General features: G+C 54.6%; 1 protein-coding gene and 1 long non-coding RNA gene across 5 annotated transcripts in view; one reads left to right on the top strand and one right to left on the bottom strand.

Moving 5' to 3' along the window:
• Positions 1–2,155: 2,155 nt before the first annotated feature.
• LOC109323659 lies at positions 2,156–10,457 on the bottom strand. Its single transcript, XR_002104712.1, has 3 exons — positions 10,447–10,457; positions 5,064–5,070; positions 2,156–2,262 (listed from the first exon to the last, which is right to left on the bottom strand). It is a non-coding gene; the product is annotated as an uncharacterized LOC109323659 (long non-coding RNA).
• Positions 10,458–10,495: 38 nt separating this feature from the next.
• BCAN (brevican) overlaps positions 10,496–17,056 on the top strand; it is a 34,553-nt gene continuing 27,992 nt past the window's right edge. For 3 of the 4 annotated variants that reach the window (XM_019555589.1, XM_019555597.1, XM_019555577.1), the window contains exon 1: positions 10,773–10,899. In XM_019555589.1, the coding sequence (XP_019411134.1) occupies positions 10,824–10,899 (76 nt within the window). In that variant the 5' untranslated portion in view covers positions 10,773–10,823. Of the gene's footprint in view, positions 10,741–10,772; positions 10,900–17,056 lie in introns of those variants that run through there. The other variant, XM_019555580.1, reaches the window with a different exon arrangement.

The raw sequence follows: 17,056 nt of genomic DNA, 5'->3' as shown, positions 1-17,056 counted from the left end.
GGGCGGTGGCAGCCTGGACGTGCTCCAGGCCAGGTCCTCACCCGTGCTCGAGAAAACTGCCCGGTGCCAGACCCGGCTATTTTTGGCTGGACTTGGGCCAAATATAGAAGAGCTTCATCTGTGCGTCAAGCAGGGCTTGCCCAGCTGCAAGAGCTTTGCAAGGATGCTCTCATAGTCACATCATGAGGGGTGGGGAGGGAGGGAGGGGGCTGCAGACTGGAAATCAGGACGCCTGAGCTCTCTTCCAACCTCCAGCAGTGGGACGTGAGGAAAGTCCCCCTCTGAGCTTCTCTTGTCAATCGGGGGGTGGGGGGATGTCGACTGCAAGGTTTCTGGGTAGGATACACGGCCTCCAGGTGATGGAGCCTGGGCCCGCTGTGGGACTCAGAGGCATGCAGGCAATGCAAATATATCTGATTAATAACGGGATTAATAAGGAATGCCCTTCCCCCCACCCCCAGGGCAGCAGCCTGACCACTTGGTGCCCTCCAGCAGCCCCCAGTGGAGAGAGTCAGCTGTGTTAAGGCAGGTGCAAGTGTTACGTTGTGTTAAGAAGGATCTTGTCCCTGGGGCTGGGCTGAGAATGTGCCCAACTTGTTGCACAGAAGACAGCAAGAAGCATGCAACTGGCAGGAAACAGCAGGAGGTATGTGGGGGAGGAGGGGGGTTACACATGCACATGCAGACACGCACGTGCGCACATGCACACACACACACACACACATACACACACAGCTGTTTCTCACTTCCATGCCGAGAAAGATCCAGGAACCCTGCTACCCTGGGAGCTGCACCCCTTGCGAGCTGCTTGCGCTAGGATGCTGCTCTTTTGGTGCTGGCTTCTCCCTGGTCCAGTCAAGGAAGCAAAGCAGGCAGGGCCCTACACTCCCAGCCAGCCCCTGCCATGCCTCTTGGTTGTGAAGCACGGCCAGCCCTGCAGTAAAGAAAGACAGACAAACAGACGTCCCGTCACTCGTGTGAGCTCATCCCATCCTAGCAGTCCCCCAGATGCAAACCCCTCTCCTTCCTCTGCTGGCGGCAGCCTCATTTAAGCGGTGGATGAATGGGAAGTGACATTAGTCTCGAACCCTTTTTTTGGGGGGGGGGGAGGGGAAGGGGTGTCGTTTAAACAAAATGGATTTGGGGCAACTGACAAGCAAGAACTGTCAGGGATTAGCCTGGGCTTTCACCCCAGAAGGGCACGCAGCTGGCCAGAATAGTCCAGGCTTTGTTTAATCTTCTGTCTGTCTGTCTGTAAGTCTGTCCATCAATCTACCTGTCTGTCAGTCAGTTGATCTCTATCTATCTATCTATCTATCTCCATACATCCATATACTCATCTGTACTGTAATTCACCCATCCATCCAGCTAGATAGCTATTTACCCCCATCATCTGTTTTGTGGACACACTCATCTATATCCATGACTCATCTATCTATCTATCTATCTATCTATCTATCTATCTACGCCTGTCTGTCGGTCAGTTGGTCATTTGATCTTGATCGATTGATCGATCTATCTGTCTGTCATTCTACCTAGCACTCAGTGGGTTGGTCATTTGATCTCTGTCTGTCTATCTATCTATCTCTATGAAATCTTTTGATTTTCACTCCCTGAAGAAAGAAAACCACAGAACTGTGGCACTCATCATCCTCATACGATGCGGTGGAAGCTGACAGCTTAACCCAGGGGTGGGCCATTATTTTGGGCGGAAGGCAGCTTACTGAGTTTTGGCAAGCCATCAAGGGCTGCGTCACAGACAGCCCAGGGTAGATTAATATTACTTTTCTAAATTTTTTAGGGGCCTCGCGCGTCGGATAGAATGGCTTGGCGGGCTGCATCTGGCCCACGGGCTGCATTTTACCCACCCCTGGCTTAACCAGATTCAAACAGAGATCAGACCCATTGTTGAAGGAAAGGGGAATCAGTCGCTATGGAGCGGGGAGTGAGGGGCATGGCCTCTGCATCAGGACTGCCTGGACCTTCAATGCAACCTCTGCATTTGGACCTTCAATGCTGGAGTCTGCCAGGGAGCAAGGAGCAGGGAAAAAATCTGGTCAGGCCCAGGCCACTCTGCAGTCCAGTCTCCATAGGTGACCTACTGTCCATCTGACCCAAGGAATGGCACTTCTTTTGAGCTTTTGGGGGGGTTCGATAGAGCCCTGCCGCTTTGGCTGCCAGGGGGTGTTTCCCAGGGAAGTTTTTGCGTTGATGAAACCGCCTGGATCCATGCAGAAAACTTTCTGATGTGATTTTTCCTCCCTGCCCCTCCCAAGCCACAGGTTTCAAAGCAGCATGATAGAGTCATGTGAGCACAGCCCTCTTTGCTCCCACCCGCGTGTCCTGGGCCTTCAAGTGTACAGTGAGGGTGACTCTCCTGGAGCAAGGAGGGGGATTTCTGCACCTGCTACACCTGGCAATGAAAGCTGGCCTGTCCCGGCTTTGCACCACGGCTTGTCAAGAGCAAGGCGGCAGCACCCTCTGCTGGGATGCTCACGGCAGCACTGGACAGTCACCAACTCTTTGCAGCCAGTATTTAACACCAGAAAGGAAGGGGCCTCCAGGTCTAGCAGGCCCAGAGCCCTGACCCCCCACAGTGCACCCTTTCTGCCTTTGCAGGCAGTCTGGGGCTGGACTGAATTGCCTGGCTGCCTTTGCAGCTGTCCTGGAAATGCAAAAAGAAAGTTGATAACCGGGCCATAGAGACACTGGTTCCACCCTTCTTTACAACCTCGCGTCTCTGCTGCTTCAGCGTCCCACTGAAAATGATTCACGATGCTGAATATCCCCCTGCCAGTATCATCCATCCGCTCCCATTGCCCTGCTCCCTCCCTGCAGGCATTCAAGACATCTGGCCTGTTGGACCGCTTCCCAGAATGCTTTGGGAGGAAGGGCCATATCTCCCAGCAAAATTTGGGGCAGGGGGGGAATTCAAGTCTTCTTAGGACAAAAGCACATTGGCTTGATTCCCTCCTTCCTCGCACCCTCGGTCCTGATCCTGATGCATCCTTTGGACTCTTGACAGCTGTGGATTGCACAGACTTGACCCCCTAAGAGCTGCAGCAGGCTGGCAGTAGCAGGAGAGCTCCATATGTGCCCAGTCCCTAGGGCTGGGCACATATGGAGGGTTATACCTGGCCTCTCTGCAGGGTCCGAAGCCAGTACTTGTGTGATGGGCTCCTGCCTCCTTGTTTCTGAGGCTGTTGGGATAAAGGCAATTTTTTGTTGGGGGGAAGCTTCTTACTCTTAAATAAACCAAGTGCTTCTCCATTTTGCTGTCTTGCCTGGAGAGGTGGTTCCCAGGGCGCCCCTGCTCTGTCAGCAAGCTCCTCCGGTTTCCAAGAAGCCAGCTCCCCAGCAGATTGGATTTCCACCTAATCTCCATCCAGACATCCTGTCTGGCTGCCTGGCTCCCCCCTTCCCGTCCCTGCACCCCGGTCTCTGGTTTATTTCATGGACGCTGCATTGAAATATCATTAAGTGAGGTCAACAGCTCAGGGGGCAGGTGAGGCTGGTAATTCATCTCTGTGTCTCCGGGGGCCGCGGCGCTGAGAGATGGATCCACGCTGGACTCAGAGGAGGATGCAGCTGGAAGGACCACAGCAGAGGAGATTTGGGGGCAGAGAGCAAAGAGACTGGTTGGCTAAGGTCAGCTATGGGGGGAGCTGGGGCTGGGTGTTGTGAGCTGCTGCAGGGCAATATAGTACCAAACTGTCACATGGACAAGCACCCGTAGTGACTAGGAGCCTGTGCTGTGAGCCCTGGGGACCTCAATGGGCCAGGCACAGAAGAGTAACACCCAGTGATGCTCTAGGGCTACGTCAGCAGATCTCAGACACTTTCAGCGACGAGGGCAGGGTGTTGTACCCCACTGATATGAGCATAATCTGCTCAGGTGCACCCCAAGACACTAGTCCTGATGCCTGTCCGAACACTGGTCTTCATCTAAACGGAGCATCCTGGAGCATCCTCTCCATGATGGCGCTGGCAAGGAAACGGTTAACCAGCCCACCCAATCAGGGTGCCTGCCCCATTTGGGCTGGGGATAAAAGCAGGCCCAGGAGTAGCTGCAGTCTGCCAGGGTGGAGGTTTCTTTGTAGGGCTGAGGGCCCTGCTGATGCTATAGGAGCTGGAAAAGGTGACCTGGGGCTTGAAGGGACCATGCTTTGGGTGGAGACTCACCCAAACTGAGCCTAGACTGGGGTGGAGGTGGGTTGGGAGGGTGCAATGATACCATCTCCCTTCCACCTGACCTAAACTCTGTTCTACAGATGGGGAAACTGAGGCACGGAACTGGCTCAAGGTGGCTCTGCAAGCCAGAGCTGTGGGTAGCTCCCTGCTTCCTTCCCAGACCTAGTTCAGTGCTCTTGCCCCTTACCCAGAGTTCCTGACTGCAGTGTGAAGCTAGAGGCAGCCTGCTGCTAGATCATGGCTTCAGGTGAGTCTCTGCTGCCTGTGCTGTTGGGTGGGTGAGATGACTTGCCTCAGGACACCCGGGGCAGAGCTGAACTGGTGCCTGGGGTCCCATCTTGCTCCAGAGCAGGGAGGACAATTCACACCCCCTACCCCCACCACCTTTGTTTCTCCCGCTCATCTGTGTGCAAGTCCCAGCAGGATGGAGATCCCTGAGTCCCTTGCTGTGCTAATGTGATGCAAATGAATGGGCCAGTCCTGGCTTGGGGCTGACTGTGGCTGCTCAACTGACCTCAGTGGTGGTCTGCTAGTGGAGGAAGGGCCTGGTCTGCTGTGTCTGAGTAGGGCACCATCCAGACCAGTGCCGGTGAGAGGGGGCCGGTCCTATTTGCCCTATGAAGCGTTCAGCAAAGAACGTAACCCTGAGTCCAGTCACCTCCTCCCTGCCAGGGCCAGGTATCGCATGCAGTGCTCAGGCTGGCCTGCCTTGCTCTGGATGCTGATCTATTGATTACAGCTCAGCTGGGCTGTATTTTTCCAAGACTACCAAAACAAAAAAATCCCCTCTCTGTGCAAACCACTCAGCAGGGGCCTTGTACTGTGCTGTAGCCATCCCCAGACCTTGGTGTTATCTGTGGTGCCCAGGGGACCCACCATCTCCCACCCCTGCAGTGGGGAGCCTGGGGGATGAAGGGCAGCTATTTGAAATGGAGACAGGGGAGTGGGTGGAGAGTGGCACAGAGTGGGGAGATATGCCCTAAGCCAGGGGGGTTGGTCTAGACAGCAGGTCTCGGACACAGCAGTTGTCTTGGCCTCTGGGCAGACTTGACTCTTAACTCTTAAATGGGGATGAGCGATGTCCCTGACACCTGCATTCGTGAGAGATTGCCTTTGAGTCAGGACCTGGCAGTGCACAGCCCTCTATACACTGAGCTTGCCCCACAGATAAAAGGCATTGCCCTAGAGTTATGGGAGGTCCTCCATAAGCACTCGAAATGGAGGATCCCACATTAAAAGACTTTGTCCCAGCAGAAAGCAGGCACTTTTTGAGCCAAAGACAATCAAACCAGCTTAAAGCAGCAATGTGCTGGGTAAACTCATCTAGGAGCTGATATCTTAATAGTCCTGTCTGCATAATTACAGGACATGTTTTTACATGGCTCACATAGGAGCACAACCAAACAGCTTGAGGACACCCATGCTGGTTCTGAGGCTAGCGGCAGAGCCCTGATAGATGGACAAGTGGATGGTCTCCTTTGCTCAGGCATCTCCTGCAGCCAAGCTGGCTCCTGCCCTTCCTCTGGATTAAACCAGCAGGGTTAAGAGGGACAGTGACAGTGGGCAGCTCCGTGTCTCCATGCACACTGCCCAGGCTGTTGTGCCCTGGAGGGGTCACTCCAGCTTCACTAATTTCAAGCAAGGATGAAGTTCAACAAGGCTCAGTATAAAGCTATGGTCTCGCAAGACAGACAGGTGCCTGTTACTACGAGGAGTGGGATGTGATTTTTAGGAAAACCAGTGGAGGAGCTGGCAGGGTGCATCAGGAGAGCAGCCGTCCTGCCAGCCAGGGGCATGGGGGTCTCTTAACAGGCAGATGGTGGTTGCTTGGGTCCCAGCTGGCTTGGAGTTGGGCAGCTGAGAACTGCTTGAGGGCACCGTGCTGGCATTGTCAGTGTTTGGCGTGCACGTGCCTCCAGAGTCATCTTGGCTGCTTGTTTCTCGCTCGCTGGTGGGTGTAAGCTGCTCTTTAGTCTTACTTGCTGGTGCTTTGCACTGGTGCGTGGGGAAGGGAGTCTGGTCTGTATCTCCCTTGCCAAGAGGATGCAGACTTCAGCCCTGGTGACATCTGTAGCTGTACAAGACCTATCGAGGGCACTACTGGGACCAAGGCAACTGTGCTGCTTCCTTGGCACTGGGTCTGGGTTGGGTTGCCTGCAGCTGGTCCTGGTGTAGGTGCTGAGCTCTGAGTATGTGGCAGTGAATAGGGGTGGCCATGGTTTACAGCAGGGCAGGGGCCTTGCAGTTTTGGTTCCAGGACAGGAAAGGGCACAAGAAGGCAGGAGAGCTGATCCATAGGGCTTGTGCCTCAGTTTCTCCCTTCTGGTGCACAGACCGGTGAGCCTGAAAGCAATCCATCAACCTGCCAGGATGGCACCAGGTTGCGTAGTGGGCACAGCATGACCCCAGGTACAATGTGAACCTGGCTATCCCACCTCTAGCTCTTGCCCAGAAGCAGAGGGACTGCATTGATGGTGTTGTACCTGGTTCTTAGCCAAATTAGTCAGTTAGCAGACCTAACCAGAGCTGGACAGAGTGCATCTCCTTGTTTTGGAGGTCTGGAGTAGCTGGGCCTGTGTCCTAGGTTCTGTTCCTGATATCCTGGCTTCTTTTAAGAAGCCCTCTCTTTTTTCCTGCAGAGTCCTAGGGGCTGTGTAGGGTCCTGGCCTGCCTCTAGTGACAGCGAGAGCAACCTCCAGGCTGCTCTAACTGAAGCTGGTCCCTATGGATACAAGCAAAACCATGCAAATACCCCCTGCCCCAGGGGTGGGATCAATACAGGTACAGAACTGCTTGCTGAGAGAGCCCTGGATGGGGCAGGGTGCAGAGGGGAGAGGTGTTACCCCTTTCCATTGCCTTTGCAGAGGCCAAGAAGCCAAAATCATGGAGTCCTGGAATGATGCACTGGCCAAGCAGGGAACATTTGTTTCTAATTAGGGTGCAGCATCCCTTGCTGAGCACGCAGCTTGCGAGCCCTCGGCCACAAATGTACCAGCTCAGGATGTGATCTCATGAGCCAGTTGAGGCTGGGAGGAGAGACCTCCAGGTTGTTGCTGATTCAGGCAGTGGCAGAGGATCAGGGAGGAATGAATGGGCCATTGTGACATGTGGGGTGAAATCTTCAGGGAAAGGAGATATTTCCTTCTGGCCTGGCAGCCAGTGCAGCCCCAAGCCACTGCCTAGTTGCATGGCTGGGTTTGGAGCAGGGTAGAAGGATCCTTTGGCTGATTCCCCTGCCAGCAATATCAACTGAATATGCTCATCTCCTGTAGGGCAGCTGCTACACCCCAGAGCTGGCTGCATTTCGGAGCCAGGAGGGCCACCTCTCAGCACTGTTGCTTTGGGCTGTTAAAAGCTGCAGTGTTCCTCCACAGAAGTAGCTGCATCTTGGTGCTGGCTGAAACAACTCTGTGCATCTATCCCTTTGGAGTACTTGATGCTGTGGAAACCCTTGAAGTCCTGCATGCTGCAGCTGCTTGATGACCACACAGCCCAGTGCTTCGGTTCTAGGGGAAAAAAAACCTTTCTAAGTCCGTTAGGAGGTTTGGGCTGGGAAAAGCTGCCAGTGGAGGCTTTGCTGCTAGCCTGGGAAGTCCTCCAGGCTCGACTAGACGCCTATCTATTTCAGCAGCTGTAGGAAAAAATTGAGTCACTACTACCTCGAGGCTGAGCAGTAGCAGAATTAGACAAGGCTAAAAGTGGCCTGGATCAGCTGGGATCTTGCACCTGGTACCCCTGAACCCTGAATGAGCATTTGGGGGGGCTGTCTGAGGAGCAGAAGGAGGTGGCTTGCTCTGAAGGAAAGGAGCTGGCAGTTTCCCATTGGCAAAGAGCAGCACATGGCACATTGGCCTACCAGAAAGTGCATGGTTGCTATGATGCATGGGGCATGATAGATATAACACCCCCCCCACCCCCCGGTCCTTTTCAGAGCCTGAGCTGAGCACTTGCTGGCAGGGGTCAGGATGGCTGGTATCATGGGGACCGGTTGCCAGGATGCTGGCTGAATCCCTGCATCTTACACCCTGGCTTCTCTTAGTGGAGGATCAAGCCCCCAGCACATGAGGGTCTTGGGCCTGGGTGGGTTTTTTCAGTGCTACCCTCATTGAAGACTGGAATATCCAACAGAGCACTGGAAAGTGGGGCTTTGGGGGCCAAAAAGTCCAAATCTTGGATGCTTCCACAGAGGGAAATTGCCCTGAGCTATCCGACCTTTGCCACCCAGTGTTTCCAGAGAACAAATAAAAGGCAAAGGATTGCAGTCTGAGAGCCACCGTGATCTCATTGCTTCGAAACGGGGCCTCTTCCACAAAAATCGCATGCTCCTAGGAAACATCCACGTTTTGCCAAATGGGCATTTTTTTGACTGTAAGCAATTCTCCTGTGTCTTCATCCTGCTCTGTTTCTGGACCTTTTTAAAACCCCTGGGTTTTGCATCTCGGGAGCCTCTGCCAAAGTGACAGAGGCTGCTGCTAGCAATGCTCTCTCCTGTGTAGTGGGGCATCCTGCAAGCTTTTGCAGGCAGGTGTTGTCCTGCAAAATGCCTGGCAGGCTGTAGACATGGCATCAAAATGGGAAGAGAGGAAACCCTCCTCCCTACAGCCCTGTGGCTTTAACAGGAAGCTGCAGGGTGGCACTGTGCAACCACCTCTGGGGTGGAACATAATGACTTTGAACAGGCATTCGAGACCCCTTGCTTGGAGAAGGGGGTCACACCCATGGCTCTACAGTGTAGGTGGAGTAGGGCCTGAGAGTTGCTCGACAGCACTGCAGTGTGGTACAGTGGTTAGAGCACAAATTCCTAGCTCTTGTACTAGTTTTGGGCAAGTCCTTTCTTTTTCTCTTCTGGCTATAAGCCCTATGGGAGCAGGGTTGGTTTGCTGCTGGGTGTCTCTAAAGCCCCTGGCACATGGACGTTGTGAGCCTTCTCAGTGCTACCCTCATTATAGCAGGAGATGCCTTGGCCTTTTCCATCATAGGATTGGGCTTTACCGCGGCTGAAACGCAGCCAGCTCTGGGGTGGAAGGCTGCAGCCAGTTGGCGTGCAGCAGAACACTGTGGGCAGGAGAGGCTCAGTCTAAGAGCAGCAAAAGCTCCCCTCTTGCGTTTTAATGTCCAAGTAGCACAGGGAGGATCTGAGCCTTGAAAGGGTTTGGCGCAGCAAGCCCCAAAGCTGGATCTATTGCCCCCGGAGCACTGAGCTGGGGTTGCTGGGAGCCGATTAACTCTGGAGAACGTGTCTATTGCAGGGGACCAACTCTTGATTTCTGTTTTTCTGCCCCCCTCCCCTCCACTCGTTGCCAAATGAGGTCCCATCAGCCTGCTGACAGGGACAGCCTTGCGGACCCCAATGTAGCTAAAAACAGCCCTAACAAACCCTGTGCCTTTATGAAGCCATCGCCATCATTGTCATGGGCTTTCCCCAGCCCCATTTCTCAGCTGAGTACACTGAGGCTGGAAGGGTTCCAAGCAGGATGGGCGGGGGGGGAAGGGACTTCCATGGGTTGAGGGGAGAGGGGAAGGCACCTGCCAGTACTAAGGTGATGTGGACTGGATGCTGCCTGCTGTCACATTTGAGCCACACCTCGTGGTTTTAATAAGCAGGAAATAAAGCTCCAAAGTTGCAGATTCTGAAATAAAATCAGGGATATTTCCTCCACCTTCCAGCATTGCTTTTTTTTTTAACTCTGTCGTAAAGGACTGCAGAACCATTGATCCATGCCCACCCCAGCCCCCCATGCACACAAAGAGCTGGGGGGGATTTGCATGACAAAGCCACCCTGGCTACCCCCAGCCTCCTGCCAACAGCCCCCCCACACCGTTCCTTCAAGGCTGCCAAGTGCTGCATATAACTCAATCCAGGGGCCAACTGGCCACCCTGAAAGAAGACCGGGGAGGGGACGGGGGGAATCACTTGTGCTCTGTATTGATCCATGACAGGTATTGATTCACTTCTGCACCCAGAGCTAGGGCAGGTACCTGGGTGGGTGTGTGTGTGCATCTGAAACTGTGCAAGAGAGTGGCCAGGACCTCAGAAAAGCCGCATTTCTCCCAAGCCAGGGCACTGCACTTTGGATTTGCAACTCGGAGGCATCAGCAAGTTTTGCTGCATTGGATTGAAAATCTGCCCTGCTTTGGTTTTCTCCTCTCGCATCTCTTCTCGGGATGGTTCTGCCAGTGGCAGGGAAGGAGGAGGGAGGAGGGAACGCAGCCAGTGCAGCACTGAATTAGAAATACAGTGCATTTCCTTGGCACTATAGATTTTTTGCAGAAGGGTGGGGGGAGTGGGAGGGAAAATATAAAAGGCTGGAGCGGGGGAGGATATGTGTGTGTGCATCCAGTAGCTCTGTCCTGCCCGGCAGCTCCTGACTGTATATTTTATCTGTGCTCCCTTCTGAAATAACTGCAGTTCATCTCTGCATTGCCCCCCCTGCAAGCACCAGCTCAGCTCCAGAGGAAAAGTTCTTTCTCTCTCTGCCTTTCTCAGCTCAGCACACACACGCCTGGTCCTCCACTGCTCTGCAAGTCTGCTCCCAGCATCCTGAAGAGGTTGGTGAATGACTTTGGGCTATTTTTTTTCTTCCATCTAAGGGAGACTTTGGAAACCAGTGACACTTTAGAGCCAGGTTGGGATGGGTGATGCCTCCTGGTTGCTTGTGAGCTCAGTGGCAGGTCCTATCCAGCCCTTGAGGACCAGCACTCACTCCAGTAAGACTCACTGGGGCTACTGATGGGAGTGGGTGCTAGCCAGGGTCTGTGCGGCTGGCTCTGGGGGGCTCTTTTTTTTTTAAGTACAAAGAGATTTTTTGTTTGACCTCCCTTGCTCTTGATCTTGAATGCCAGAAGGTAAGCGAAGAGACGCAGCAGGGAGTCTGAAAGGGTCTGGATGGTAGATTTATCTTTTGTGTGAGTGAGATGAACCTGATACACCACAGAGGAGATATTTGACCTGCAATATTCAGCTCTGGGCTTGTCACTCTGGTTGGGTCACTTGCTGGAGAGGTTTGTCCTTGGCTTGGGGTTTTAAGGGTTTTTTTCTCTCTCTCTCTGCATCAGATGATTTTTTCGGTGTGTGCAAGTTTTGTTATTCTTATTTTTAATAGATAAGCTTTGTGCTACAAATCCAACCTTCCCCCTACATCTACTTCAAATCTGCAGCTCTAGCGATGAGGGAAACATGGTTAAAGTTGCGCGTGTGGGAGAATTGCGCACCGGGCAGCAGTTCTGGCTGAGCAGGGCTGGGGAGGATGCTTGCTGTGTGTGCCTCTCTGAGCAGGGACAGGCTGGGAGCGGCACTGGGAGATGGATCCTAGCAGCACTGGGAGCTGGATCTAGCAGCCTGCTGCTGCTCTGGGCATGCTGGATCCAATCTCCTTGGCTTCTTCATCCAGAGGTCTTCCTGCTCAGCTCCCCAGGACATAGAGGAACACTGAATACTAGAGGCGATGGCTGCTTTTGTGCAGGGAGGACAGGGGCATTGGGTTGGGAGCTGGGGGACCTGGGTTCAGGTCCTGGTTGAGCTCTGGACTTGTTGCATCTGATGGGGCAGGGGTGTGGATCTGGTTCCATGTCCTCTGTGCTGTGTGACAAGGGATAGTGCTCCCGGAGGAGGGATGGGGTGCAGCTAGACCCCCATTTGTGAAAGGTGATTGCATGTCCTGATGCACTGCGGGGAACAATCCAGGCCTGGCCGGCTCAGCCCTTCCCTGCTGGGCTCCACGCAGCCTTTGCTGCACCTGGTTCTCAGGCCTGGGTGACATGGGAGGGTCAGAGGGGGCAATTGCAAAGATCCCTCCCAGCCTGAGGATCAACCCTGCTGCCTTTTGTGTCTTAGGAGCTCCATACATCAAGGGCTCACTCCAAGCCACAGGTTTGCAAAACTCTGTCTGTCTTCCATTGGAGCAGAAGGGTGACTGCATCTGGCTTGGGATTTCCCAGGCCTTTGTCATCATCCCCAGCAAAGACCCCCAGTTGCCATCCCATACCCCACTGACCCCAGGACAGTATTGCCCCTGTGGCATCTGCAGGCAGAACTGTCATCCTGCTGGAATGGATGAGAGCATGTCTGAACTGGGCCCTGCCCTGTCAGGCTGCCTCCGAGCTGCAGGAGAGCACAAAGTTCCTTAACAAGGCATTTATTTTGCATATTTAGCGAATTGAGGGCGGCGCTTCAGAGACTCCTATCTCTGACCAGCTGTAGCCAGTGGCTTTCTGCTAATGCAGCCAACTTAGAGCCATCCCAGCCAGGCTCAGAGCCCCAGGTCTGGCATGCCAAGATCAGGCCTGTGGAGCTTGCAGTCCATGTCAATAGGCAGGAGGGGAAACTGAGGCACTGGCAGGGGGAGGTGGCAGTGAACTGCTAGATCACACAGCCCGAGAGCTCCTATGTGCAGGCCAAGAACATGGTTGAGGGATGTATGAGCTGCTGGGTTTGGATCAAACCTTCGCTCACTGCCCGGTGGTGCTGGCCTTTGGGGCTCAGGTCCCGTTTTGTTCTCCCTGTGCCCATCCTCGTGGCCTCTGGGCTGCTCCTGGTCATGTATGAAGCCTAATGCCTGCCTTGGGGGATGCATTTTCTCTCCCTGCTTTGGTGCAACCCATCCCTCCTCCAGTATTGCTCATCCCCTTTCATCCCAGACAGCATGGTAGAAAGAAATCCCCCCCATGCTCCCTTCCCAGGTTTATGGCTGCCAGCCCCCAAGCTGAGCACCTCTGTCTCCTGGAGGGCAAGGGTTCCTGTCTGCAAGGCAGGATCGGGCCCTGGCTTTTTGCTCTGGGGCTTAGTAGACAACCCTAGGGGCCTCGCAGGGAGGAACGGGGGGTGCGAGACCCCTGGGGTCTTTGCCAGCCTGCCCAGTCCTGTTCTGAGGGCTGGTCCCTCCTTCTCCAGCACGATGCCTGGATTTGTCATGACTAGGAGGTATTGCTGCCCAGACCTCAGGACTCCTGGGTTCATTGCTGGGGAGCACGGTTAGAGCGGATCAGGATGCCTGGGCTCCATTCCTAGGGGGTGTTTCCTAGTGGTTAGAGCAGGTTGTCTAGTTGTTGAGGCTGTCTTTTATGTGCAGCTGTAGGAGAGTAATATAGCCTAGTGGTTAGAAAGGAGGCTGTCTGGAGGCTGGATGCCAGGGATCTCTCCCAGCCTCTGCTCCTTATCTGTGAGTCACCCGTGCTGCGTGCCTCAGTTTCCCCCTCCGCCAAGTCAAAGGTGGGGCCTGCTGCCTTGTGGCACTTCAGGGGTGTTGGGGCTGGGACCCGCAGCCCTTGTCTGGCAGGCCTTGCCTATGGGGCTGGAATGATGCCGAGTCCCCCCTACACTCTGCAGGGGCAGGACTGCTGGAGGGCCAGTGCGTGCGTGCATGTGCGTGCGTGCGCGTCTGCATGCACACTGCAAGAGATCTCATTAATGGATCTCTACGGCTGGGTCCTTCTGTCCTGGCTGGATTCCAAGCTGGGTAATTATCTTCCACCTGGTTAAATATCCCAGGGGCTCCAGTAGCTTTCTCCTTTTGCTTCTCTTTAATTCAGTTGGGGTATGTCTGTGTGCACGTGTGTCACCCCCACTGGTGCCTTTGACTGCAACCCCCACCCCTCCAAACCCATCACTGCTCCTTTCCTTCCCCCCACCCTCTACAGGTGGGTACTGGCCATGCCTGGAGCTGCTGACTCCTGCCATCCCTGGCACACCGAGGGCAGGGGTGTGTGCAGGTGTGCCGCCATGAGAACACGCCCCACGTGTCCTGTGCACCCAGCCCCGTGCTCAGGACAGCAGAGCCATGTGGCAGTGGCTCATCATGGAGCAGGGGCGTACCTGTGCCCAGTTTGCCAGCACCAAGGCTGCTCTACGTTACAGCTGGGGCAAGGGGAGCAGGTGGAGCCTTGCACAGCTCCAGAAACAGGTGTCCTCTACCCAGCCTCCGCCTCTGCTGCCCAGCTCTGCTGGTTGACTGTGGGCCAGGCTCTTCCAAGCTTCCTGCCTCAGTTTCCCCTCCCCTCCACTCTGGCCCCTTTGGGAGCAGGGGCTGGCTCTGGCTGGGTTGCCTGTACAGCACTTAGCACCAGCCTCGATGGCTGGTCTCTCCTGAGCTCTGTTTACTACCTTCCCCCACAGACTCCCGAGGTGAATATCTGAATGCAAACTCCCCCTGTGCTGAGCAGATGCAGTATCTTATCCCTTCCCCAACTTGTCTCCTGTGGTGGTTCATCCAGTTCACCCCCTTCCCCATCTTCTGAGCTTCCAGCCTGAAATACCAGCCCTGGGAGCTACACTCCCGCTTTCCCACTCTCCCAGACCCCAGCCAGAGCAGATTCATCCCACCCAGAGGGGCTGGCTAATGAATGCAATTACAAGGGATGGAAGATCTATGCTCTGTTGCGGAGGAAGGAAGAATCAGGGCAGGCTGGGGCTGCCACTTAGGTCCCCTCCACGCCGCCTTCAGCTGCCTTGTCCCAGAGAGCCCCTTTCTACTCCCCCAGCCCTAAGTTGCTCTGACTCGCAGCAAAGCCCACCCCCTTCCCTTTTCCACTCTACCAAGTTATTTTCATTGCCAAGGCAGCTCCTGGGCACTGTCCCCCTCCAGCTCCCTTCCCCTTAAAGATAGGGCTGTGTGCCCCTGCACCCCATTCCCGCTGCTTTGCTTAATGATCAGGGGCTGAGCTGTAGGAAGGGAATCTGGGAATCCTCCCTGCAACGGACCTGGTATTCACCCATTGCTCAGCCGGCATTGTGCATGCTTCCCAGCTGGTATAGGATTCCTGTGCTTATATCTAGGGTGCTCCCATCAACTCCTGGGTAAAGCAGGTGGAAAAATGGCCTGATATCCCATTGGGAAAGGCCTTGTCTTTGCAATCAATCCTTCCAGCTAAAGGGTGTTGATTTTGGCCATGCTTTGTTGAACGGCCTGGAAGAGGTCAAAAGCCTTTGGATAAAGCTCATCACTGGATGGTCCATGTGGATTAGATGTGGGATGAGGGAGGTTTCCATTGATAGCACATGCTAAAGGGGTGTTGTGGGGGAGGGAGGCAGGGTGGATACATGCAAGTATTTTGTGGGGCATGTGTGTACATGCATCTATGCACTGGTGGACAAGTCTGTGGGTATAGGAGTGTGCATAGATGCAGCTCTATGCGGGTAGAGGGACCTGGACATGCGCATGCTTGCAGGAGCTAGCTTCTAGCATGTGCATGCGAGGAGTTTGTGCCTGCACATGTGTGCCCAAAGCACATGCATGTATACATAAGTGTGCTTTGGACCCACATGTATGCACACGTTGGTGCATGTGTGCACACATGACCTTACTCCTGACCATGCATGCAGGGGCCTGCAGGTGTGTGCAGCCACGTGGCATCCAAGCAGGCGGGTGGGGGGAGCTGCACACACGTATGAAGCTGTGTGCGGGGAGCAGGTGTGCCGGCAGAGCCCAAGCCCAGTGCATGTGTGTGTGTGCAGGTGTGCACTGACAGACACGTGCCTGCCGGTCTCTGCAGGCTCATCAAAGGCTCCTTCTCTCTCCCTTGCTTCCGTTGCCCGCTGGCGTGGCGCCAGGCCCGTGGATGCGCGGCTGCTGACTCATTCTGCAGCTGAGCAGCCCTGGAAAGCCACTGCTCTGTCTCCTTCCCTTCGTTTCCTGCGGGGCCGACAGGGCACCTTGTGATCCCGGATGACTAAAGCCTCACGTGGCCGGGGAGGCTTGGAAGGAGGCTTGGAGCAGGTTCTTCTCTGACAAGCAGACTGGAGGGGGCTGGGATGACCCCAGCTTCCTGCCAGCGGGGCATTGCCATTGGGGCCCAGCATGGTTGTGGCTTCGGGCATCGCCCCCTGGGGGGGCACAGGCCCCTGCTCAATCTACAGGCTGATGTTATCCCACCTCCAAGATGGGAGCGACGGGCATGGAGCTGAAGCTGGGAGACCCAGCATGCTCATCTGGCCCCTGCTCCCTGCTGAATTTTGGTGACCCATTTGGGATGGCTCCTCCCCCTGTCTATCCATCTGACTGTGTCTGTCTGACTGTGTATCAGTTTCTGTACCTACCCCTCCTATCCAGTTTTTTTTCTCTCTCTCTTTTCCTTTCCTGTTCCTGTTGCTTTTTTCATTACCTCGGCCACATCCATCCCATTGCAGGAAGGTGCATTGGTGGTGGTCTAGTTTCCAGCTCTGCTGATTTGTAGGGTCTTCGGGGTCTTTGCATTTTGTCAGCCCCTGATACTGCAAGGGGCAGAGCACCCGGCTGCCCACTGTGATGGGAGGGTTAAAGAACCCCCCCCAAAATAAGACCCTGCATTTGGGACTCTTTGCTTTGAGGATGGAGCCAGGGGGATCCATTTCCACAGTTTCCATGACAAAGAGGGCTAGAAATGTTGAGACAACATCTAGATCCTCACTGGGCTCCAGAAGCTGGTGATTTGAGGTGATTTGAATTATCTTGAGATGCACCATTAAAAATGCAGTGAATGATGCCTCTTGGCATGTCACAGTTGCTGCTGACGGGTCTGGAGGCACGAGAGCCCTCAATGCCCCGGAGAGGGGATAGCGCAGGTAGGAGTTAGGAGGTGAAAAAACACCCTCTTGGGAAACAGTGGGTTTTTTTATGGCTCCTTTTCTTCTCTCCTTCCTCTGGCGCTTGCTGTCTGGAGAGCCATCACTCAAGCCACCGTGGCACCTTGGGAACAGAAAAAGGAGTTGGGCAACAAAAGCTGTCTGCTTTCACAGGCTTCCCGAGGAGTCTGCCTCGAGCGGCTGCGCTCATCCAGCTGGGTGCTGAGTCCCAGCCGCAGGCTGGGGCTGGAAGGCTTTGTTCTGATTCCCTCCAGAGAAGTGATTTTGAATTGCAATGATCCAGAGAGAGCGACAAAGGCTGCCTGGCCG

The sequence above is a fragment of the Crocodylus porosus genome, unplaced genomic scaffold (genome assembly GCF_001723895.1).
Source record: "Crocodylus porosus isolate Cpor-Errol unplaced genomic scaffold, CroPor_comp1, whole genome shotgun sequence".
Classification (NCBI taxonomy): Eukaryota; Metazoa; Chordata; order Crocodylia; family Crocodylidae; genus Crocodylus; species Crocodylus porosus.
The sequence above is the reverse complement of the archived record's forward strand: the minus strand, read 5'-3'. Positions and strand labels throughout refer to the sequence as shown.